Below are 24,604 nucleotides of genomic sequence, written 5' to 3' on the forward strand. Positions count from 1 at the left end.
AACACGTTTTTGTGTGTTTGTGTGTCTCTCTCTATATATATATATATATATAGCTATCCGATTTCTATTCTGCTTCAAGTATTTGTTTGGATAGAATATTATTTGAAATATTATTTGGAATAATTACTGTAGCACTTTTTATGATGTGATGTATGCGAGATAAAAAGGTGATTGAAAATATAAAAAGGTGAATTGGAAATTATGATGCAAGCGAAATATTATTTGGAATAATTTGATATCCAAACACTCCTGAGCTGCAACTCGAGTTTACCTACACAGAACCACTAAAAGTAATGATATGTGAAGTAATAGACACAAATATAGGAATTCCTAAAATACAAAATATGAACCTTGATTTAATTTATATTTGTTGTGTATAAGTCACATATCGCTTAGTATAAAATTTTTAGATTGATAAATATTGGTTTCCAATTACGGAGACATATTCACACAAATTAGTACAAGAAAATAACAGAAAGCCTGGTCCTTCTGATCTAAGATCATATAAAATATCCTATGGTTAGACAATGGTTAACTTAGACAAACTTGAACTCTGATGAAAAATAGAACAGTCTCCGATTCATAATAAGTGTATTAATTTGTTTTAACAAAACCCTTGCTTGCATTTCCCATCTAGGATTTCTTAAAACATTTCCCGAGATAGTTTAGTTCCCTCCGAATTCTCAATAGCTTAGTCAGATTCATTCCCATCTCCCTCCCCCCTCCCCCCTAGTATAAGGCCAGTTATAAAATGCTATACTCAAAAAATGAAAAAAAAAATTTTTTGTTCAACGAGGTATGTTTGTTCTGGCAGCAACAGCACCCAAAGGTCAAAAGTTAAAAAACGTAGACATCTTATATATAGTGCCCTAAAGAACTGTTTTCTTCAATTTCCAAACAGATTCCATCCATAGGGTTAAAAATGGAACATATATCATCCTCAATCCATTCGATTTTTACATCCATCTGAATGCTTTCCCCAATTTATTTTCTTCCAGTGCTGCAAACGAATTGTGCAGGTCACCATCTCATTCATCTATATATCAAATGATTAACGAGTTCTGCACTGGCTACATCATCTATCCATTAGCTATAAAGATTCATGGACACATGAATATTATACGCGGACGCCACTTACTTGGACGTACCTAATTTCTTTTCCAGCTGCAGCACTACTCTCTCTCTATATACATGTACCCATTTTGAGGGCCTGGAACTGCATCTCAGGACTTACCAATGTTGTTGCTATTTAAGGTAGGAGCTTAGAGTGACTCAAGCACTATCATCAGAAGATAGTAACAGAATAACTGAAGAATAACTAAGCATGGGGTATAGATTGGAATCAAGAAAATGAGCATACTGTTGAATCGCAGTTTCTCTCTCTGGAAGATCATTGGAGAGAAAGTCAAATGGTGCAGGCTTGGCAGCGTCCACCAAGGGTTCCCACCTATAACCCGGCCGTTCTGGCAATGCAATGGTGACAGGTAAATGGCTAGCATTGAAGGCAACATAAAGTTCTCCCTTTACTGAATCAGTCTGTACATCAGAAGAATCAGGTGACGGTTCAATATGAATCCTCAATAAAATCATCTTTGGAAATTCTCGATGATAAAGCTTCAAACCAACGATTTAGTAGCACTTGACACTATGAACCAAATCTCGAGTTTTATGAGCTTTCATATTTAATAAGTTCAGAGACTAATGATTGATCTATGAAATCTACGAGTTTTAAGAATTAAATTCCAACTATTGCCCGGAAAGTAAGAAATTTGTGTTTGAGCTACCATTTTAACTTGAATTTTTCATACTATCAATCCTTGAATTACTATTGCCTATTAGGACCCAATGAAACAACTTTAGCTGATGTACTTCTTTTCATTTTTAGTTTTTTACTTGAGAAGGCGAGGGAGGGAGGAAGCATGCATGCATCCTCATTAGGATGCAAGGTACAAAGGCCCTTAGCCATTGGGCTTTATCTGAACCTTGAGCTCACATACTCGGTAATTTAACAACCCGGCAAGCAATTAAAGAGATTTAAAGCCATTATCTTATCTACCTCTATACTTTCGATTTATAATGTTAAATAAAACATATATAACTGCAAACTCAAAACTTTGATATAAGCCTCCATTTAATTTCAGCAAGAGCTAATTGGAGAGTTATACAATGTTATTGCTATTCACTGGTAGTCTCTTTTTCTTAGCTTAAATTACTCAGGATGGTTTTTAGAAACTAAAACACTCTGAAAGTTTTGTAGTTGTTCATTTTCTTTAATTCAGCAAGGGCAAAGTGTATGGATAACGGCCTATCCTTGTGGGTCAGTTCAGGATCCATATTGAAGGAACAGGACACAGCAATTTGAGCCACAGACCCAGCTTAAGGAACTTAAACCAGCCAAATCCTTTTCTCACACACAAACACATCCTAAATTATGTAAACCCAGAAAATAGCTAGCACGATAGACAGAACATCAGTTTCGGGAGATGGCTGTGAACACAGTCACACTAGATCACGAAAAAAGTTAATAAGGTGCAATTAAATGGCCATAGGAGCACAAACCAGTGTAAAAGCAACGAATCGGCTTGTTTCTGACCAGTCTGGTAATCCAGGAGCATGACCATGCCACTGCAGCCGCTCTGCTGTTGGGAAATTGTTCAAGCCAAGTGACTCACATTCACTACAAAAATTGCAAACACAAAATGAGCTGACCTAGAACCACTTATGCTGCAATAGACCAAAAAGTACTATTTACATCACGAACTTACTGGCGAAACTTGGTTACAAGGCAGCAAAATCTGAAAAAGTCAGATGAGGATTCTTCTTTTTTATCCCACCGGAAGTAATTAATCTACAGCAACAGCCACAGTTGGTCCATAAAGATCAAAAGGTTAACAGAATAAAAGTTTCTATATCAGAAAATCACTATACATAATTGTCATGGCAATATGTGTTGTTGTTTCCTCCTTTAGTGTGACCATACTCATCACCCATATAGATCATTGGAACACCCTGGTTGACAAACAGAAAAGTGAATCATAGTTGCATTAAAAAATTGCCAGAGATAATCAAAAGATGGTCCCAAGGACACAAGCAACGTGCAAGCCCAGCACAAAACTGGATAACAGGCTGGAAAGATAAGTGCTTAAACTAAATGCAGCTATATCTACATCTCTTACGTTAGGACAGGCTGATTGTTGGCCAATTGCTGATACAGGAGGAAATCAAAGAACTCAGATATCCAGTAAACAGCCAAGCCATTTTAACTTGAACTAGTGCTTTTGGTTGCTTTTTTCAAAATATGTATGATTGTAGTTTTTCCACATTATGTTATTACATATCATGGTAAGACATGTACATGTGTATATGAAAAATATATAATTACTACTTTTTCTTTGGAGGAAGTTATTGTATTTAAAATCATGGTGGAGAAAAAAGAGTGGATAGTTTGAAAACTAACTTTAAAGCATATTTTTGGTATAACATAAAGTGATATAAATTGTTTACACCAATGCAAGCTCTCTCCCTCCATATATAATAAGATAATACAATATTGGTCAAGAGGGTCATGATAAACTTTCTTACTTGGGAAACCATAAGACAGAGGAAGAAGTTCCGCATCTGCCGTTTCCTCAGTTTCTTTACAGAGATAGTAGCAAACTCTCCTTCCTGCATCCAGATAAATAAGGAATTTAGGAACTGTTGTTTCAAAATATAACTTATACTACTAATCTGAGAATGCGTCTGATAGAAACCAGACATTAATAAAAGTACATGAATAATTACACAAATATGTCAGATTCTCAAAATTTTTAGATTAGTTGGAGATTTACAAGCCTAAATACATCCTACAACTCCACCCAACAAAGACCTTGGCCCAGTTAGTAAAATGAAATAAGATCCTCTTTCCTGCAAAAACATTTTCAAGACGGAGAGGGGGCAAAAAAAGAAGACAAAGCTGTCTATCCTCCTTAGAAACCAATCAAGCTCTCATTTTTCATTGACTTTCTCGACCCTTATAATTTCAAGATTTGCAAAGTCACTTAACTAACTAAATCAGGCTTGGAAGAATAAAATCTCAATTAGCAAAAAACATTTTCAATAAATTGCATGATTAAATTACTATCCATCTCCATTGTTACTTAGCATGACATTTTTCTCAAAATATTGTGATATTCTCAATAATCAAAAGGAAAGAAAGATCCTTTATCAATTCTTCCCTGCCCCCCCCCCCCAAAAAAAAAAAAAAAGAAAAATGACAAAGTGGAAGAGTAGTTTATCCGATCCAACAGAGACATTAACTAGGGATGTACCAGAATAAGGCCAAGAAATGTCATGATGAAAATTTTTCATTACTTTCCACTAAAATTCAGTGAAACGTATGTGGAAAAATCTTAACAGAGAGCAAAAAGGACAGCTAGACACAAAACGGTTATAAGGAATCAAAAGATTATAAGGATGTATTGCCTAATATTGTCAGCAATGTTGACTGCCGAAGTGATTGAGGCGTGACAAGACAAGGAGTAATGGACATTTTTTTTTTTTCAACCCAATAGGATGACTTAAGGAGTCTAATTCAGATGCAAGGTTATCACTTGCTATTAATTTTATTAAGGAAGGAATATATTGATGTACTAAGGACAAGAGATATGTTGCCTAAATTACAGTTGACAATATATTCTTTCCCTGGTTGTTCTCAGTCAAACCACATTTGACAATATATCCTTTCCCTGGTTGTTCTCAGTCAAACCACATCCAGAAATAACCCTATATGTTTTTACCTAGATCGATATCAACCACGCAGACAGCTACTAACTTCTTCAAAGGGTGTGGATATGGTGCCTATGACCCACCTTTTGAAGTTCAACTATATCTTAAATCTGACTTCGCAAAGATACTTGAAAGTGATTAACCAAGCAGCACGAAACCATTTTCTGGTCCAGCTTGCAATATTAACCTAAAGCTAATCTAGAGTCATTTTTCATCCCCCAAGGGGTGGCAGTCAAAAGATGCATAAACCATTCTAATTAACTCAAAATGTCCAAATTAACCTCAAAAGGGCATCACCTTTGATAAAATGTTATACTTTCACAAGAAGCTGCAAGCTGCTAATGATGAAAATTTAACTTGATAACACATCCTTTTGATACATACTTTACAAGTGAATACTTCGTGTAGTTGTATGCTTTAACTACACATTTGGAAGCCAAATAAACCAACTGCTAAGCACCAATTTCTAATATAGTAAACTTTCTGACATAAAGAAATGAGCTATTGATAAACTAAAAGCAAAACAGGAATAAGGCTCCTTCGTGCTCCCACCCCAGCGAAAATAACTTAATGCATGACAAGATTTATCATCAGAAAAAACATCATTTCAGTGTATTTGAGTAGCCATTGTGGGCAACGTATATCTATTACTATGAGAATATAGACAAACCAATCGTTTATCAGAACTTATAGCAAAGCGCAGCAATCATTTTACAAAGATAAATATGTGAAAATAGACATTTACCTGACCACAGTTCCAACTGTTATTGTGATTCTCCCCATCTTTATTATCTTCTCCATTTGCTGTGTTGTGTTTGTTATTATATGTCACTAAATCAGCCAAAGTAAAGCCATCATGAGCACATACAAAATTAATACTGTTCCATGGTTTCCTTCCACCTTCCTGTTTCAAAATGAATAATGCATGTGTTTAAGTCAGAAAGATTGACAAGATATGATGAAACTTTTAATAGAACTGTTGAGTTGTTAATTGACCATTTAAGAAAAGTATATCAAGTAAGATATCACGGTAGTTGATATTAGATAAGTTTGACTATAAGGTCACAAAAATGCCTGACATGAACTGCATACTGTGACTATGAAACTATTACCATGAATCGAAACAATCCTATAAATACATACCTGATATAAGTTAGGGCTCCCACAAAGACATTCAGCAAAAGCTCCTGCAAACCCATCTGTACCCTTTATGAACTGCCTCACAGTGTCACGGTACTGAAAAGGTTACATTTTAGCTCCGAATTCAGATCAATTGTTCAAAAATCAAAAGAATGACAAAAGGAAGAAGAGAAACAAAAGAAAGACAGAGCACAGGTACCAAGCACAATAGGATGCTAAAGAAGAGGTCCTTTATGAGATTGAAATCATTAACTACAAAAACGAAAATAGATAACAAGAAAAAAAAAACACAAGGATGCTTCGCAACATAGACTGCCAAATTCACTCAACTGCAATATAGGACTTTCACAACTAGATTCAACATGTCAACTAGCAGATCACTTTAAGCTGTCCAACCTTTTGGACCTATTTATGAAGTAGATGAACAAAGACATAAAAATAAAAATAAATGGAGCACTAGTACTTGTTAATGCCAAACATCTGTTGCTATCAGGGTAACTGAAAAAGCTCTCATGTGCATTCCCAGAATTAGGTTAATGTGTTACACTTTGGATTTCAGTTGTTTCCAATTCTTGATTCTTGCAAGAAGTGAGCTCTGCCCATTCTTTAACCAATCCTCATGTGAATTTGGGCCGACTGCTAATCGCTACCCTTTACTCTCAATGAAGTCACACAGAGGGCTATAGTTCTTAAAGAGAAACAAAGCATTTGTTTAACCAGCAGTCTGGAACAGAGATAATGTGTTAGAAGACTAGAAACCCTTAAAACATGGCAACGATTTTCCAAATATGCAAGTCTCTTTTCAGACATCATCCTTGTGCCCTTCATTCCCTAAACATAGCAACTTTAAATTACTTCCAGGTGAGCATATCATGGAAACCAGTTATGGTCATAGTATTTATTTTTTCACCGAAGAACTATGTGTATAACCCAAATCTTCTTTAGAGTACATCAATTAACATAATGAGCAATTAATGACATACAGTATCCACTAACCTTCCCATTCCACTCTGACCAAATACCCCAATGAGGAAACTTGCCAACTTGGTAGAGTCCTCCACAATCCCATGCTTCAGCTATAAGCTGATCAAGCAGACTGTTAGTCTAGGATTAGAAATTGAACATGCTGAAATGCATGTCTATGAAAATATTAGCAGAAATGGAACTACTTAACCTTAAAAAACAATTAAGTAAAACCTATGCCACATAAAAATTTTCAGTTTCCTTTTTTAGTCATGACCGTGCAGGAAGCAAATATAACTAAAGCCCATTAGTTTCAACCAGTACTTGTTTGTTATTGACAAATTTCATTTGTTTGCTCTCAACCTTGTCAAAGAAGCAAAAGGAAACTAACAAACAGAATAACCCACATTACCTTTACTCCACGTAGTATTGGATCGTTACTAATCATATCAATCAACGGAGGGCTGCTGAGAGGAGAACCAGTTGTGAGAGTATCACCTTCAACTGACTTTCCATACACATTAGCTGCATCCCCGAGGCTAGGCAGATCACAAGATGAGGGCAAGAAGATACTAAATCAAACTGATACTCCAAATAAGTTAAACATTACATAATGAATAGCAGAATACCTGCTGCTTCTTGTCAGGATAGAAGCAAGATCAAAGCGAAAGCCATCTACATGCATCTCTGTTACCCAGTATCTGTTGAAATATCAGAATTTTGAAAAAGATAAAGATAGAATAATCATGGGAGTATACTGGTACAACAGACGACATGCAAAAAAAAAAGGAGAGAGAGAGAGAGAGAGAAAGCACGTGTTCCACAATGAAGCTAATTCTAACCTCCCCAACACTAGCCAGGGAAAAAAAATAAAGGGAGTACTTCTAAGTAGGAGATCTACAAAACATTAGCAATTTCTTCTCCAAGTAAAAGGGAAAATTTGATCTAAAAACATAGGTTACATAATTTCTTGGATATGTTTTCCAACTGTGGGGTGGTTGCTCAAGCCAGATTTGTTTCTTCATTTAGCTGAAAACAAGCCTTGGCGAGAGTTAATTACATAAATTTAAGGCAGCAAAAAGTCAAGGTAATGAGCATCCAAAAATGAAAAAGCAAACAGCAGGATCCAAATGAATATTAAGGATGAAAGAGCACAAACAACTGATAAACAAGCTTTATATTCATGTTTAACTTCAGCACTAAAATCATAAATTGTTGCAAAATATAATTCCATTGATGATTTAACAGGATACAGCATCTAACTACATAGTACAAACATGCAGTATCATGTCTTAAAATCTTACAAGAGGCAAGTGCCCCATCTAATCTGATAGGGGTTCCATGCTTCTATGTCTATGAATGTATGAGTTGGTGATGGATCCCTAAGGTTATAGGCCAAGCAGCCTTCTGATACATAAGGAAAGGAGACAGCAGTGTTAAACCCCGCACCTCGCAGTTAGCAGTAAGCAAAGCTACCAATAGCACACTTGACCAGTGACAAAAGACTGACCAGCCTTATAAGCCCTTTGAATTATTGTTCTAAATAAATTTGCTAGCCATTGGTTCAGCAAACTGCGATGGATTTGGCAGAAACGTAATAAAATTCAAGAAAATCTGAAGAACCACTTTCCTGCTGGATATTTTCAATGGGTTTACAAACAGTCTGAGAAAATCAAACAGGAAATCAGATGGAAAGACAGATCAATCTCATACTAAAAGTCTTTATTGCCACTTTTATCCCAAACAGGTACAACAAATCTCATTTAGTTCCAAGTAACAAAAGAAAAACAAACACAAGATACCATTAAACCCAAATATCCACTACTAGCTACAAAATCGAGGAAATCAACACTTAGGCATCTCCTGGATCAATTGTTATTCAGATCCAAGATACTTTCATCCTGCTTTGACATGAAGCCCAAAGGAGAATTAGGCATCAGCATACCGACTCCATACTACGAGGCCCGAACCCAACACATATGAAAAGCCAAAACCATTTAATTCATGTGTGTGCATGTTGTCGTGGATGTATCTGTACATGACAACTAATAAAAAGAAGAAACATCCTTTAATGCAATTTCATCTAGTATATTACATTGTTCAACAAATATTATCTATTAAAAGTGGTTTTTGAGAACACTAAAACATCCTTATTTTTGTTTTCTTTACATGACTTCCAATAGAATAATTTCCATAAGATATACAAAACACAAGATCACAATTATGCTTTTGAATAATCCTTGAACACAGAATGGTTCTGTTATTCAAAGGCATTGCTTCTATTAGATTTACATAGAAACAAAGCTTATATTTTCACGGTTCTCATCTATGTTCAAACAATTTTGAAGTTCTTATAATTTACTAAGACAATATTATTGACACTTGTGGATACACAGTAGGTATCTAGAGCCCTACAAGTCTGAAATCACAGTCTTGAATTGGGTCAAAGTAAATTTTATGGCTCCAAATCTGAGGGTGTGTTTGATAAAACTGAAGTCTGAAATCTGAATCCATTAAGTTATTGAATTGTTAAATATTAAATCTAATACATTTGAGTGCATATCACATTCAGTGATAAGTGAATAGTTTCACTTAATTTTGGGAGCAAGTTTTGCCTAGGAAATTCAGTGCCACTTAATTAATTAAGATGTTCAATTTTTTATTATCAAACGGTCTGAATATGTTAAGATCTGAATCCATTAAATTTAAGTACTAAACTGGGTTATCAAACAAGGCCTGAGTCTAGTACTTCTAGCCAAACCCTGCAATTGACATGCCAAGGTACAATCTTCAGCTTCTCCAGGCCTTATGCTGCCATCACAATGTAGATATGATAAAAGCTAGTGCTTATGCGAGTCCAAAATTTCTGTTGTCTTTCTTTGTTATGCAAGACAAAGATGGTTTTACAAAATTGTCACTACTCTTTTGCTGCCCTCAGTTTCAATCTCAATATTCAATTTTAATTTAGTGCACATGGGGCAAAATCTTAGACCGGTTTATGCTCGAGGATGGTGTCTCACTCGTGACCAAACACACACAAAACTATTGATACCCAAACAGATATGCAGGTAGCGACTTGTTGAATCAACTGTAGAGGAAGATTCATTGCAATACACGTAATCTCATTGCACAAAGAACAAATTAACTAATTTGCAAATATAGACAGATAAGGTGCAATGCATAGTAATATTACCTCAGGCAATCCAATATAAATTGACGGACAAGGGGATGGTTGCAGTTGAAAGTGTTTCCACAACCTGAATAATTATAGAACTCTCCCTGCATAACCAAATATTACAGTTACTTCACAATGATCTTGCTTTTGCAGACAGACGCTTGCTTATTTTACAACAGAAAAGCCAGTAAGGTATAATCCTGTAAACAAAAATCATATATGAGCAAAACAGCACAAAAGAGCCCTAGAGCGAGATCTTTGCAGAAGCCAAACCAGTTTTAAATCTGATGAGCTGCTTTCCAGTATAATGGTTCTGTCATGAATGCAATTCAGTACACTAGGTTTTGACAAACTTAGGCAGATTGCCTTCTTCGTTATATGCTGAGAAAGTAAAGAAGCTAGCAGCCTTTTTTGCAAGATTAACTAAAAATGCATCCAACAAGCTGCCACCAAACAATACTAGCATGAAAAGAAAGCCATTGTGTAGCAACTAACAAAAATCATGAGAAGGTCCAGATCCACCCAATATAAGGCACCATTCTAGTGAGCTGCTGTGTTGTTAGATTATTGGAACTTATCCTCTGATAATGGGTGGTGTTTTACAATATACATTGCATGAATAAGTGAATTCATGACACAAAGTCAGGCATTGAAGAATTCCAGACAATGTGCAATTTGACCTTTTCTTATGCACAGGCTTAGAAGCAACTTAAAGGCATTGGTACTTGAAGTCTACCAAGGCAAAGAAACAAAAGTCTTCTTATGGGCATTAAAATCAGAAAACAATCGACAAACAAAATTAATGCTCACGCATACCTTTGGTGCAAGCATATAAAAGACACTGTTATCTACACCTCTAAAGGATAATATGGGACCATTCTCATTCCCTTCAGCACTGTGGTTAAAAACGACATCCATGATCACCTGTTAAACTAAAGTAAGAGAAAAAGCAGCTAAAAATCAATAAAAAAAAATGCAATATCACACTAAGTAAATTAAGTTGTCACCTCAATCCCACGTTTATGCGCTTCTTTAACAAGGCACTTGAATTCATCTATGGCACCAAGACCACAATTAAGGGCACCAGCCGAAGAATATCTTGTCATCGGTGAAAAGAAATTGACAGTTGAGTACCCCCAGAAGTTCATCCTGAATACGAAATCAGATGAGGACGCAAAGCTAAATGTAGACACCCATGTTTATTTCTCAAGAATTCAGATCAAGCAGAATCTCACTAAAGACCCAAAACAGGTGCTCTATCCATTAAGAAGATGCCACTTGCAAATGACACTAAATTCAAATAGAAAAACATGATCCAAAAGTATTCAGTACCTCAAAGGTAAAACTTCTCTAATTGAAAAACATTTACTCAACAGCTTTTACAATTATAGAAGCCATTTTAGAGTATGACAAGTAAATTTGAAACGGCAAAAGTCAACAACCTTTTTAGTAAATTTAAGGCTACTAAAATCATTGGTTAAAGTTCTCATTTATCCAATAACAAAAGAAAAAGAAACCATTCAATTTAGCAAGATCATACACAATTATATCTACTTATTATCAAAAGACACAATTCCAGGGGGTTCTGCATCCATAAATCAAAATCTACAAAGAGGGAATTCATTCTTAATCTTAATCCATCTTTCTCTCACACAAACTTCACCAAGTGACATGCATTAATAGGATCATTCACATCAAATCATACTGAGAAATGAAAATCTCATGAACATTGAGAAAAAAGTATAAAAACAATGAGATGTGCATAATATTGAAAAGAATTGCAAAAATTTTTTACTTATAGTCGCCTAAGATGGAATTATGGCTGTAATACTCCAACTCATTGAACTCATGACATGGCATTAACTCTATACAATTGATACCAAGTTCCTGCAAGAAAGAACATGAAGGCATATTCAAAAAAATGCTTGAAAAGATTGTTTACCAAAAGATTTTAAGTTCAAATAATACATAAATAGGTAAAACAGATGCAAGGTAGATAAAAGCCATGGCGAGTAATCATAAAGGTCAGATCTTCAAAAGCTGTGTACAACATTATGAAAAAGATACCAATTCATCAGTTCATATCTATTGTTTGCTAGAAATTAGGCAGACTCCTAGATGTTTTGAAAAAATTCAGAGACCTGAATGAAGTGCTTCCCCTAACGATAAATTAATGCTATTTCTGATACTACATCTACAATATCAACAAACAAAACGTTTTGGTAGTTCTCACCAATTACACAGCTCAAGCTACTCTGCAGAAAACCAAACATCTGCACAACTCACTCTTTTGTAGAGTTACAAGTACATGCATACAAAAAATATTGATCAGTCCTTTGAATTTACAGACTTGCAACCATCCAAAACCAAGGATTCATGCCATATTAGAAGCTTTCTTTAATGGCAAAAAATGTAGTATAACTAATTGAGTTCCACAACAACCTATCCTTCTTGTTTTCTTCTTGATATGAATGCGAACCCCTTAAAAAATGCACTAAAAAGCATTTTAATCAGTTTCTTTTTTCAGCTTCCAGTTTGTCTAGATTAACAGGACCCAAGACAAGTGAATGGATTCCCTGCCATGGGTATCTCCAAAGTACTCAATTTCCTCGACAAAATTGACATTCTACAACTAATGCAAGATTCTATCATTTTATCAACTTCAGACAGAAATTCTCTAACCAAGGAATTGGGGACACCTAAATGATTTTCGCCCAAAAACAGTGAAATCATAACACAGTCTGTGTAAGCCCAGTATAGTATTCAACAATGGATAAAAATACAGCAATCAGTTCTTCCTTGATCCCAGAAAAACATCTTTGCCCCAAAAAAAAAAAACATAAGTAAAGCAGCAAAACAGTTTCCATGAAGTCCAAAACTTTCTTTCTGACCTACTGCTAACTTGTATCAACTGCAGCAAAGGCCACATCAATGCTACCCATCTGTCATTGCTTTTCTAGAAGGTGTAACACTTGAATCAATTCAGCAGTTTTCAAATCAATCAGGATCATTTGATTGCTAAATATAATGTCCGATTATTAATATGTATAGTTTGATTACTTTCAGCATATGTTTTCACCTGATGTCTAAAAGTCTGATGAAACTAATCCTCAACGTCCAAATCAAATACTATGATAGGAGATGCTTTAAGAATAAATTAAAAAAAAATTAAATCAAACAAATTGAAGTATCTACAGAAACACAATGTATTCTCAGGTTAAATATAAGTTAGCAATTAGACACTGTAAGGATAGGAATTATTTGGATCTCAACAAAAGACCTTACGTTTGATATTATCAAAGAAATCCTCAAATTTTATAGTTTTTCGTTGACTCATGTTTGTTTTGTCTAGCAACTTATATTATCTTTTTATTCTTCCATACAGAAAGAAAAACCATTTCTTTCTCATCTAGCTTACTATGATATCCTTGAAGGGCACACTATCATGACTAGATGAACATATACCTAGTGCTAAAATTTGTATGTTGATTCTCAATCTCTATTTCTGGAGGCGAGAATAGTCAATCAGAATAGACAACGATACCTGTCTACCCCATTCACATCCAGAACCACCCAACCTAGATTCCACCAGATGCTGTTTCACACTGGACTGAACATGGCAACATATCTAGCTCATCCACAATCATGAAAGGAGAGAACCACAGATTCCTTCACGATAAACGAATTTAACATATCAGCTTTTACCCAAAAAAAGTGTACATTGGTTGATTAGCAAAATTTTAATATCAAAGCAAGATTCACATGTTTCTGGCAACACTATGCACAATTTATTCACTTTTGCTGAATAAATTTATGTGAAGAAGTAGAAGAAACTTGGAGCTTCCTTAAACCCTAATTTCTTGGAAGGATTCAAGACTTAACAATGTAATCCAGTGGTATCTACCTTTAAGTAATCTAGTTTTTCAATGACACCAAGGTAAGTACCAGGAAATTCTGTTCCACTTGACTCATGCCTTGTAAATCCTCGAACATGCATTTCATATATTACCAGATCTCTCTGAGGAAACTTCAGGGGTAAATCACCTTCCCAATCAAACTGAAAAAACAATTTTCAGATAAATGTCAACATCAAAATGAAACCAGTTCTTTCTGATATAGAAGACAACATAAGGAAATAAAGAGAAGAAGGAAAAATGGGATAAAGGAAATCTGCCTATAAAATTTCGATTGCAGAGCAAACAATTTGCTGTCTCAATCCCATCTAAAACAAGAAAAGACGAAAAAGAAGCAAACACTCACAGAAGAGAGTAGGAAAAACGCAAACAAAATAATATAAAGTCCTGAAATCAAACTATGGGCACTTGGGGAAAAACCAAATCATGACCTTTGGCGCACACCCTCAATCCTCCAATTTCTGACTTCCACCAAGAGTAGTTGAGAGCATAGGATACGCAAAAAGAGTTTAAGAGTAAATAGACTAGTTGTTACCATAGTGTGATACTTAAAGGGAAGGGCAATACTAAACCTACTCCATCAGAAAACCACAAACATTTTCTGATTTGACCCAAAGAATAATGGTTCAAATGTTTGAAGGATATGAAGAGGGAAGAGCCCTTTCCACCTTCTGTGGAGTGTAATGCACCTGCACTTTGGTGAATCAAATACACATTTTGGTGATTATGTTGCGCAAAATTGGCATGTATGCTTTTTCTTTCAATCTGTTCTTCTTAGTCAATGAAACAACTACATGAAACTGACTTATATCTTGGAACACTGGTTTCTCTGGTTGTCTGATTATAATCTTAAACAAAAACATGGGAACAAAAATATATGAGCTGTAAAGTTGACATCTGCATTCCTTATTTGCTATCCCCCGCCTCCACTTCTTTTCTCGTTCCTGTTACTATTCCCCCTATAATCTCTTCCTTATTTATTATTTTGAATTTCTCATCAAACTGGGAGTCTTTTGATGTACAAATTACTCATTGCTTCTTTTTGAAGATTGCCATGAACTTTGTGGCATTAGACTTGGAATATTTACTAGCATTTATAAGTATAATTTATGACTAAACATGTGGAATTTAAGTGAAAGCCCTTTTTTATGTAGAATTGCACAATACTATGGAAAATACACCATTTTGAGCTAATTGGAAATAAGCTTCAAGAAACGCATCTAAAAGACCTTGCACTTTGTCACACCTTGCTCTTCTAAATATCGTGAAAAACGCTTCATAGATAAAGGAATGAATCTTCAACATCATGGTAATAATACAGTTTGCGTCCTATAACCATAATTACGCAGCTCAGGTTGCAAGATACAGAACTGGTCAGTTAATTACATTCAGTAGTATAACCAAAGTTGCAGGGTTAATAAACATCCTCGGGTGTTGCCTATCTAAGTCATATCATTACAAGTACAAACTAACTACCTTGTCAGTAAGAGAAGGCACCATGCAGGCCATTGGTGGCCAACATTCATCCTCAAGTCCAAGAGCACCATAGTCCCCTCTACTTACAACAGCCTGAAATGAAATTGAAAGCCACTCAGCAAAACATTAGCACAAATGCCAACAAAACATTAGCACCATATTCCACTCAAAGAAAAAATCATAGACAAAGCTATCTTATGTACCATGAAAGCAAAGTGCAATAACCATATCCACATTCGCCGCAAACTAACCTTAGCATATGGATCCACTAATATTTGAGAAGAATCAAAGTAATGTCCTTCTTGAGGAGAAAATTTCCCATCAAATCTGTAACCATAGAGCATGTCTTGAAAATCTCCCTTCAAGAACACATGCCAGACATCTCCAGTCCTATTCGTTATCGGACTCAAAAAGATTTGCTCAGTAACTCTTTTCTGCAACAGATACAGTAATCCAAGTTGCAATACCCAGCAGCATATAATTTAGAAACTATAAATAATCAAGTGCAGCATCTAATAAACATAATTCACCAAAAAAAAAAAAACAGAGACAATTCTAAGAATATAAAATGAGCAAATTAATTCAATAAACACAGCCATAATTGCAACAATTGGAAGAATTACCTCAGGCAGATCAGAGAGACGAATCAAGCAAAGTGTAGCTGACGTGGCACTGCCAGAAGCAACCGCAAAATTCACACCACCATCCCGAGAAGTGGCACCAAACGGCAACGGATAGCCATCAAACACCTCAAAAAGACTCGGTTTTGCCGGAGGCTTCTCCACCACAACGGCAGTATCCGCTCCAGTCTCTAAACCACCGCCATCACCACTCCTCGCATTAACCACAACCCCTGCAGAACACCTTCCCGCATTTTTGTCCAAAATTTTCCCCAAAATACTACCCAAATTCACCGAATTTAATCTCTTTCCGAACAAATTCGCGCAATTCTTCGAGGCGTTCGTGAATTTTGGGGTGCAATTGTGAACTGGGATTGCTGAAGGGCAATGGAGTAGCTCCATTCTGAGAATTTCAGTGATGCTTGAATTCGTGGTGGAATTTCAGAGTAGAATGCGAAATGCAGAAATGGTGTATTTGTCTGAAGTGAGAGTGATGATACAGTACCGTTGAGATGGGAAAATGGCGTCTTTTTCAGTAACTGTAAATTGAAAGGATTGGATCACGTGCCAAAATCATTAGATCTCTGACTCTGACGTTTTTTCATTTGATTGATGGATGGCTCCGTTTTGGATTTCTCTATGGTGCAAAACTGAGTCAGCTTTGTACGGTAGGAAGAACGAAAGGAACGAGGACAGCACATGACCATGAGCCAAGCAATGGACGGCTGTGGGAAACGGGAGTCCTAAACATGGGACCCACTATATCATGCAAACTATGGCTCCGTCTAGACTATTAATTGTTTTTTAGGGTATTTTTAAAATATTTTATTATAACAATTTATATGAAAAACTATTTATTATAAATATTTTACAAAAGAGATTATATATGGCAATGATACATAAATTAGTCTAAAAAAATCATATGTATGATCACAAATCAAGATTATTAAGCTCTAAATGTTTACCTAAAGAAAGAGTTATGCTGATTTAAACTGCATTGTTAGTTGATGCAGGTGAGTGAATATATACATAATTGACATAATGGCTTTTCAACAAGAATCGAAATTTTAGATAAGTAATCATAAATATAATTAACATAGTATTTAAAGTAATCAAAATTCGTGATTGTGGATAAGTAATCACAAATTTAATTAACATAGTGAATTTCATTCACAAACATAATTACGCAGTTGACATAATGATTTTTAAGCCGATATTGAAAATCAATCTGGAGTCCAATGTACACCTTGCAATGGCAATTGTCCAATTCCAATTTAATTAAGACTGTTACAATTGTTTGATCACTATTGTAAACAAAACTACACTTGTAATTGTTACTTATCAACAGTTTTAATCTCAACTCCTAATTGAGTGACAACATCTCACCTTCATGATGAATAACATCTTAAGCATGTTTTGTCTCGCACGTGTATTAAACATATCCAATCTCTCTTCCGGTTTCAAGTTCATTATGTCAATTGGATTTATCATTAGTCATCTATCATTTTTGGCTCAGATTGAAAGGGACATTTTACATTCTCCCTCAAACATATATTCAAGTTCTCTATGTCAATTGTGTTTATGATCATGCACCCACAATTTTAGTTTTGTTTTTAAAACAAATTTTTCAATTATATTTGCGATTACTCATCTACAATATTGATTTTGGTTTCAAAGCCATGAAATGAATTGCGATTGTGATACATCTTGTAGAATCATAATTCTTGGAGTACAATGTTGATTATAATTTTAGTTTCTTGGTGTCTAATTTAATAATGGAATGAAGATTGTATTTTTTTAAATTGAAATCAATGTAATCACACAAAACTCTAGAACTATAGTTTTGTACAACCGAAAATTATGCATGAATATGAGTAAATGTGAGTTAGAAGCGCAATAAATTTTGGCAAATGGCACAATGGTGAATTGTTATGTCCAGACCGAAAGGCACATTGAATGAATTTCCCGAATGGAGATGAGGAGTGGTAATAGATATAATTACGCCGATTGTAAAGCATGTAGTAAATGTAGTAATAAATAAAATTGTGCTGAGTATTGTTCAAGAAATTTAAAGTCTTCCTGTCTCCTCATTTAATTTGAAAATATGCATGATAAAGTAAATGTGAATGAATGATAAATAAATTCAGTTAGAGGGGCAAAAAGATGAAAATTTATGTGTGAAGGAAAGTCCCAAATAAATTAATATCCCCAAACAGGAAAAAGTGGGGGACTTATGCTAGAATTGGTTAGTCATCTAAATTGAAGCCGATAGTAAATAAATTATTAAAGACCATGCGTTAATGATAGGGTAAAAAAAAAACCGACAACAAGGTGCAGTGACATTTTCTTCCACTATAAATTGTAGTTGTTACTAGGAAGAAGGCAAGCATGGGAGGTTATCAATCTGAGATCGATACTGGTAGTGATGGATTGGCAATGGAGTTGGCGAACGCACTGTGGAAGAGTCTAAAGAGAGGTAACTAGCAAATGCATTTGATGTCTTTTTTTTATTTGTGCATTCATGCTTTCTTTTATGTAACATAGTGCTGAGTTTTGTTTTTTTAATTTAGTATTTGAAGCTGATTACAAGAAGTCAACATATTGTGAAAACTAGAGCAGTGGGTTTTGTTAAGTCCAATTTTATATGATATATAAAATAATAGCGTATCAAAATCATTAGGTGTCTACCTCTCTGACGTTTTTCTATTTGATTGATTGATGGCTCCGTTTTGGATTGCTCTATGGTGCAAAGCTGAGTCAGCTTTGTACGGTAGGAAGAACGAAAGGGACGAGGACAACACATGACCATAAGCCAGGCAAGAGACAACTGAGAGAAATAGCTACCGAAGACCGGGAAGAAGGAGTTCTAAACATAGGACCCACTATATCATGCGAACTATGGTTCCGTCTAGATTATTAGCTGTTTTTTGGGGTATTTTAAAAATATTTTACTCTAATAATATGCATGAAAACTGTTTGTTGTAAATATTTTTTGAGATATTTTTAAAGGTGTTTTTGGAATATATTTTGGGATATTTTTAAAGTTTAAAAACATTTTAGAATATTTTTTAAAAATTAACACTACCACCCATCAACTCCTCCTTCCTCCTCTCTCTTCCTCTTCCTCTCCTCCCTCTTCCTTCCTACTTCCGTTTCCCGCCCCTCTACCCTTCCTTTTTCCTGCCATACCCCGTTCCTCCTCTCCCCGATCTATCCTCGACTAGATCGAGGCCTCTGGTTAGGGAAGGAGGGGAGGAGGAAAGAGAGAGAGGAGGAAGGGAAAGCGAGAGGAAAGAGGAGGAAAGAAAATAAGGAGGAAGAAGGAAGGAAAGGAAAGGAAAGAGGAGGAAGGAAGAGGACGGTGGCTATGGTGGGTGGCGTTGGGGGTGGTGTGTGGTGGTGATAGATGGAAAAAGAAGATGGTGTAGATTTTATTTTTCAATTTTTTTGTATATTTGGAATTGTTTTTAATATATTGTATGGATGTGGTGTTTTTGAAATTATTTTATTTGTGCACTACTATAGTATTGTACACGTGAAACTTGTTATTCAAAAAATGGGGAATCCAAACAGAGTCATTGTAAATGAATATACATCCTCGGACAAGTTGCGGGCGTGTTCTATGAACCCAAAAAATGAGGGACGCACGGGAGTAGACGCTGGATGGCAAATTGGCGCGAAGAGGAGTAAAAAATAGTGGGAAGAATAGAAAAAATAGGACCGAATTTGTTCAACAAAAAACCAAATCAAAATTATGTGTGGGAGTTATCAATCTGAGATCGACGCTGGTAGTGATGAATTGGCAATGGACTCGGAGAACTCACTATGGAAGAGTCTAAAGAGAGGTAACTAGCAAACACATTTGATGTCTTTTTCTTGTGTGTTCAAGCTTTCTTTTATGTAACATAGTGCTAAGTTTTGTTTTTTTTTTTAATTTAGTATTTGGAGCTGATTACAAGAAGTCAGTATATTGTGAAAACTAGAGCAGTGGGTTATGTTAAGTTCAATTTTGTATGATATATAAAATAATAGCATGCTTAGTTGCTTTTTTTTTTTTGGTGTGCATTCCCGCTTTCTTGTATGTTACATAATCCAACAAAATTTAGGTTGTATTTGGATCACAATTTTCTAGAGTTTTTGTAGAAAATAAAGTATAGCGATTTGATGTATGTGAAATAAAAGGTGATTGCGAAATGTGTTCAATGAAAAAGTAGAGATTTTTTGGTAGAAAATCCCTTTTCAAACAAGGCTTTAGAATTTGAAGCTAACTAGGTACATTGTGAAAACTCTAGCAGTGGGTTATGTTAAGTTCAATTTTGTTTGATATATAAAATAATATTGGGCTTACTCGTGCATTGGAGGGTTGAAGCACTATCGTAGTGGGCCAGAGAAGTATGGGAAAAAAAAACTGTCCAAGGGTGGACCCAAGTCTCCATAACAACTAAAATTTGGAATAAAATAATAAGTATTTTTTTATCTATTATTTTTTGTTCACCTTAGCTCTTAAAAAAAATTAGAGAGAAATACCTTATTCTATCCACGAGATATCAACAACTTTATCCATTCAACAATATATAGTATTTCATCCATTCAATAATTATCTTTTCAACAACATATTATACATGCAGACTAGATTATAATTATCTATTTTTAGTGGATCTACCCATCCTAACGATAAGTTTCTTTGACCTATGGTACCTTAATAACATTTATTCACTTCATTATGCATGTTGATTTCTACGAAACTTACATTTTATCCACAAATGTTTCCTCATCTACTGAGATTGCTTATTTTCTTTGTTGTTCTAGGAGTTCATGCTTTCTATTGCAACATGAAATTGCTCCTCACTACACACCATCTACATTTGACAGACGATTCCCTTCATCAAATCTATCAACATTGCAGTGCCATTGCTTTCTTTTGCTATTATATCATTCACCCTCTTTCTATCACCGCCATGGGTCTTCTTTTATTATCGTAGTAACCCTAGATTACTTTGTGAACATTTGGCAACTTGTATTAGGGGTTTTGATTTTTAGTACCTTGAATTTAGCATTACATTGGTGCCCATCATATTCTTGTATTTGACAGTGCAATCCTTCATATTATTTTATAGGTACTTAAACGTACGCTTTTGTATATGCTGATTATCTAGCCTCACTGATGTCCTAGAATCAATTAAGGTGGCCCTATGCTGAGTTGTCAACCTTCTATTGGTTCTATCCATTATAAGCAGAAGATTCTTTCTTTGCATAGTAGAAGCATCCCTCCGTTTAGCGCCCGTGTTTGTTTGTCCGTTTGTGTTAGACAAAATATTATTTTTTCAAACTTTAGGCTTTGTTTGGAAGTCTTATTTTTGGCCTATTATTAATGAACAAAATTTTTACAACTTTAATCTACAATAATCTTTTAAAAACATTTCAAATTTTTATAATACATATTCCAAAATATCTAAAGACACAAAATGTTTTTTCTTTATTTCCTTTCTTCTTCTTCTTCCTCTTTTTTTTCCTCTCCCTCCATCCCTTTTTCTTCATTTCCCTCCCTCTCTTCTCTTCTTCTCCTCCCTCATTTCCCTTCTTCTTGGAAAGGAGGAGAGGGCAGGGAGAGAGAGAGAGAGGGTAATGTAGCAGTAGTCTGTGGTTGACTATGGGTAGGGATAGAGGAGGAAGAGCAGCGATGGTGAGGGGAGAAAGAAGAAGAAGGAAAGAAGGGGAAAAAAGAAAGAAAATGAAAAGGAAAAAGAAAATAAGAATTTTTTCCAAATCTTTTAGATATACAAGAATTTTTCTACAAATTCTATAATAAGTTACAGTAAAATTTTAAACAAACACTCAAAAAACACACCATCCCAACAAACCCTTAGTTACAATAACTTGCTAAAACATGGTGATACTTTTGCACTTCATGACCTGAGAAAGTTGTTGATGTAGTTTAATCTTAGTTTGGTTTGGATTTCTTTGATAAACAGAATCTTGGACTTAGGATTTGTGTTCTTGAGCTTTGAAGCTTTAATTTATTTGAATCTAGTGGTTTGGGGCTTGGTTTTGATGTTTCAAGTCATGTTTAAATGTCGTGGGTAGTCGAATCTTGTAGGAATAATGAGGAAAAATTGAAGATAGCTATCTTCCGATTAGTTTCCCACCATTTTGGCCAGAAAATTTGTGTAATCTAGCAAGAACTCTCACATTTGTCTTGGACTGATTTATTTCTTGATTTGAGTCAGGTTGATGCTGTATATTTGCATCAACCTAGTTCAAACTCCCTTTTTTTGGTTAATTACATCCACCTCCTTTATGTTTCAGCCAAACTATACTAGACCTCTTGTGATTTCAAATATTACAGCGTACATCCTTTGATTTGATAGTACACAACAAAAAGCCCCTTGACATTACTAAACTAATATCTGTTACTATCATTAAGCTAGCAAATTGAGTGAAAGCCTAAAGTTGTCCCTAGAAACTATTTTATTTTAAACTTTTAAAAATTATTAAGGAGAAAAAAGTATGATAAAAAATTAAGGGGAAAAAAATGAAAAACTCATGCTTTTCACAACTCTTAACCACTGTCATCATTTTCCTAAAACACTAGATGTTCTGCCAACTCCACCAGCACCAGATTTCAAGTTCCAAACACCTCAAGGCCAATATCCTTACAACCACACCACTCCTTAGTTACACTACCACTAAACCACAACTATGGCTCCAGATTTGATTTCACAATTTTCCCCCATATAGGCCAAAAGGTTGTAGACTAACAATTCAAATCCACTAATTCTATAACCAAATCATCCTTCGCTTGTCTCATCCTGACCACTTTTTCTTCCTTATTCTCTTGAACTTTTCCTTAATGGTAAGGGTACTTCTTGTTAGCATCTTTCGAAAAAACATACAACATGCAAGGCTCTTTCAATTAACATAAAGCACAAGAAGCCCAACTCACTCAAGTTTGCAAGTACACAGAAATTAGTAGTGTTATCGAAAGTGGTGTCGGACCGCCGATGAGGTATAGGGCTATTCATTTTCCCTATCTTGGGTGGTTTGACATGTAATTAAGTGTAGGTTTCTCAAGTAGGCTGTTTAACTTCTTTCTTTGTTACTATAGGAGGCAATAGGGGAATGGTTTGGATGGTTGAAACGAGCAGTGGAACCGGTTTGGGAGATTTTGAGAAGATGAGAACCTCTTGCAAGTGCTCTTTGGCAGTGGGCTTCTTTGAGAAGATAATTATTAATTTTATCTTTTTGTCTCTCCAAAATTCAAGTAATTTTTCCAATAACAAATATTTGCTGTTGGTGGCCATAGAAGTAATAGTGGGCAATTGATATCACTTGTACTCCTTGTTTCATTTTTTGTTTTTGCTTAGATTGCCAAAGTTTACTTTAGTAATTGCAGGTTAAGATTTAACACCATTTGAAGTGTGTTAGTGATTGACGAATTTTTGCAAACGAGCAGGGTCAATCGTAGTAATAAATCACTTGGAGTATTCCAGGGTCGAACACATAAGGACGAGTTAATTTTCTACTTTAATTATTCTAATAAAGTTAAATTAAAGGAATTATATTTTCTAACTAGGCAAAATAATAATCAATTTAAATAAAGTAGTGATGAGAAAACAATAGACGCAAGCCTAGGGTTTTAGGTTTTAATCCAGTTTTTGAGTCAATTATCTAATTAATTTCTTAACAAATTATAAACGCATCACACAATCACAATTGTATTTTAAATTATCTTTCGATACATCTAAAGTGTGCCTAATTAAATCCTATGTTTCTCTTGAAATCACAAGTATTCAATTAAACCCTTTAAGAACTTTAGTGATATAAGTGCATAATACAAACCCTAACCTACTCTCGTGATTAGACTAAATATGTTTATCTATCTAGTGCATGGCTGTAGATCCCTTTTCAATTCAATACAAACCCTAAGAGCATGTTTATGGTGGCCAAGCATAAGTACATAATTAAATTTGAAATAGATAAATCATAGCAAAAAACAAGAAATTAAGCTAGAAAAATTAATCAAATTCCTTCATAAAAATTCTCACCCTAAAAACAATTTAGGTCAACATGATTAGGCAATTAAAACCATGAATTAAAAGAATTGCTACAGAGATAAGAAAAAGAGTAAGAAAACTTCTCAGCTGCTTGCTTCAATCTTCTCCTTGCGTGCTCCTTGATTCACCTCTATTTGATCTTGATCTCCCAAAAATAAACTATGAAAAGATGCTAAAACTAAGTAAGACTAATGTTTTTCACCCCTAAAAACGTCATAAATAGCCCCTTTATAGTTTCTTAAAGTAGTATCCGAAATGAGGTATGATTGGGCTTATTGGAGCTAAAAAACGATAATTTCATATTTTTCTGATGAAAACTTGTGCAAACACTGGCCTAAACTCTGCCACCTGTGTTTCATCGGATGACTTGACTAGAAAAGCTCTAGTTTCTATGCAAGCTATTAAAGATCCGCGGACAGACCGCTTTGAATCCACGCGCAGATCTACTTCAAGGCCAAAAATCTCCATCAACAAGGCCTAATTAGCTCTTGCTTA

The 24,604-nt window shown here is 35.0% G+C and overlaps 1 protein-coding gene and 1 long non-coding RNA gene across 3 annotated transcripts; one reads left to right on the forward strand and one right to left on the reverse strand.

The window, feature by feature from the left end:
• Window positions 1-837: 837 nt before the first annotated feature.
• LOC113696985 (isoamylase 1, chloroplastic) lies at window positions 838-16,769 on the reverse strand. 2 transcript variants are annotated; one of them, XM_027216373.2, is made up of 18 exons: window positions 16,059-16,769; window positions 15,687-15,869; window positions 15,436-15,528; window positions 13,950-14,102; window positions 11,841-11,932; window positions 11,053-11,194; window positions 10,862-10,969; window positions 10,064-10,149; window positions 7,500-7,571; window positions 7,283-7,409; window positions 6,904-6,990; window positions 5,911-6,003; window positions 5,513-5,671; window positions 3,583-3,666; window positions 2,929-3,009; window positions 2,766-2,848; window positions 2,560-2,677; window positions 838-1,536 (listed from the first exon to the last, which is right to left on the reverse strand). In XM_027216373.2, exons 1-18 carry the CDS (start codon window positions 16,455-16,457, stop codon window positions 1,273-1,275), a joined length of 2,424 nt encoding a protein of 807 aa, XP_027072174.2. In that variant the 5' UTR covers window positions 16,458-16,769; the 3' UTR covers window positions 838-1,272. The 2 variants fall into 2 exon arrangements, with proteins under 2 accessions (XP_027072174.2, XP_027072175.2); XM_027216374.2 differs by lacking the exon at window positions 2,929-3,009.
• A 2,073-nt stretch (window positions 16,770-18,842) lies between these two features.
• On the forward strand, window positions 18,843-21,303 carry LOC140009680 (uncharacterized). Its single transcript, XR_011817197.1, has 2 exons — window positions 18,843-19,900; window positions 20,865-21,303. It is a non-coding gene; the product is annotated as an uncharacterized lncRNA (long non-coding RNA).
• The last annotated feature ends 3,301 nt before the right edge of the window (window positions 21,304-24,604 follow it).

Source organism: Coffea arabica, chromosome 6e (genome assembly GCF_036785885.1).
Source record: "Coffea arabica cultivar ET-39 chromosome 6e, Coffea Arabica ET-39 HiFi, whole genome shotgun sequence".
NCBI lineage: Eukaryota > Viridiplantae > Streptophyta > Magnoliopsida > Gentianales > Rubiaceae > Coffea > Coffea arabica.

Excerpts from the sequence above, each read along its gene's own strand:
- LOC113696985 (XM_027216373.2), bottom strand. The coding sequence starts at position 16,457 with ATGGAGCTACTCCATTGCCCTTCAGCAATCCCAGTTCACAATTGCACC. Across the intron at positions 11,195-11,840 it reads TCCATCTTAGGCGACTATAA|GATGAACTTCTGGGGGTACT; the intron begins GTAAAAAATTTT and ends TTTCGTATTCAG. Across the intron at positions 3,010-3,582 it reads TCTGTCTTATGGTTTCCCAA|GGTGTTCCAATGATCTATAT; the intron begins GTAAGAAAGTTT and ends TTTGTCAACCAG.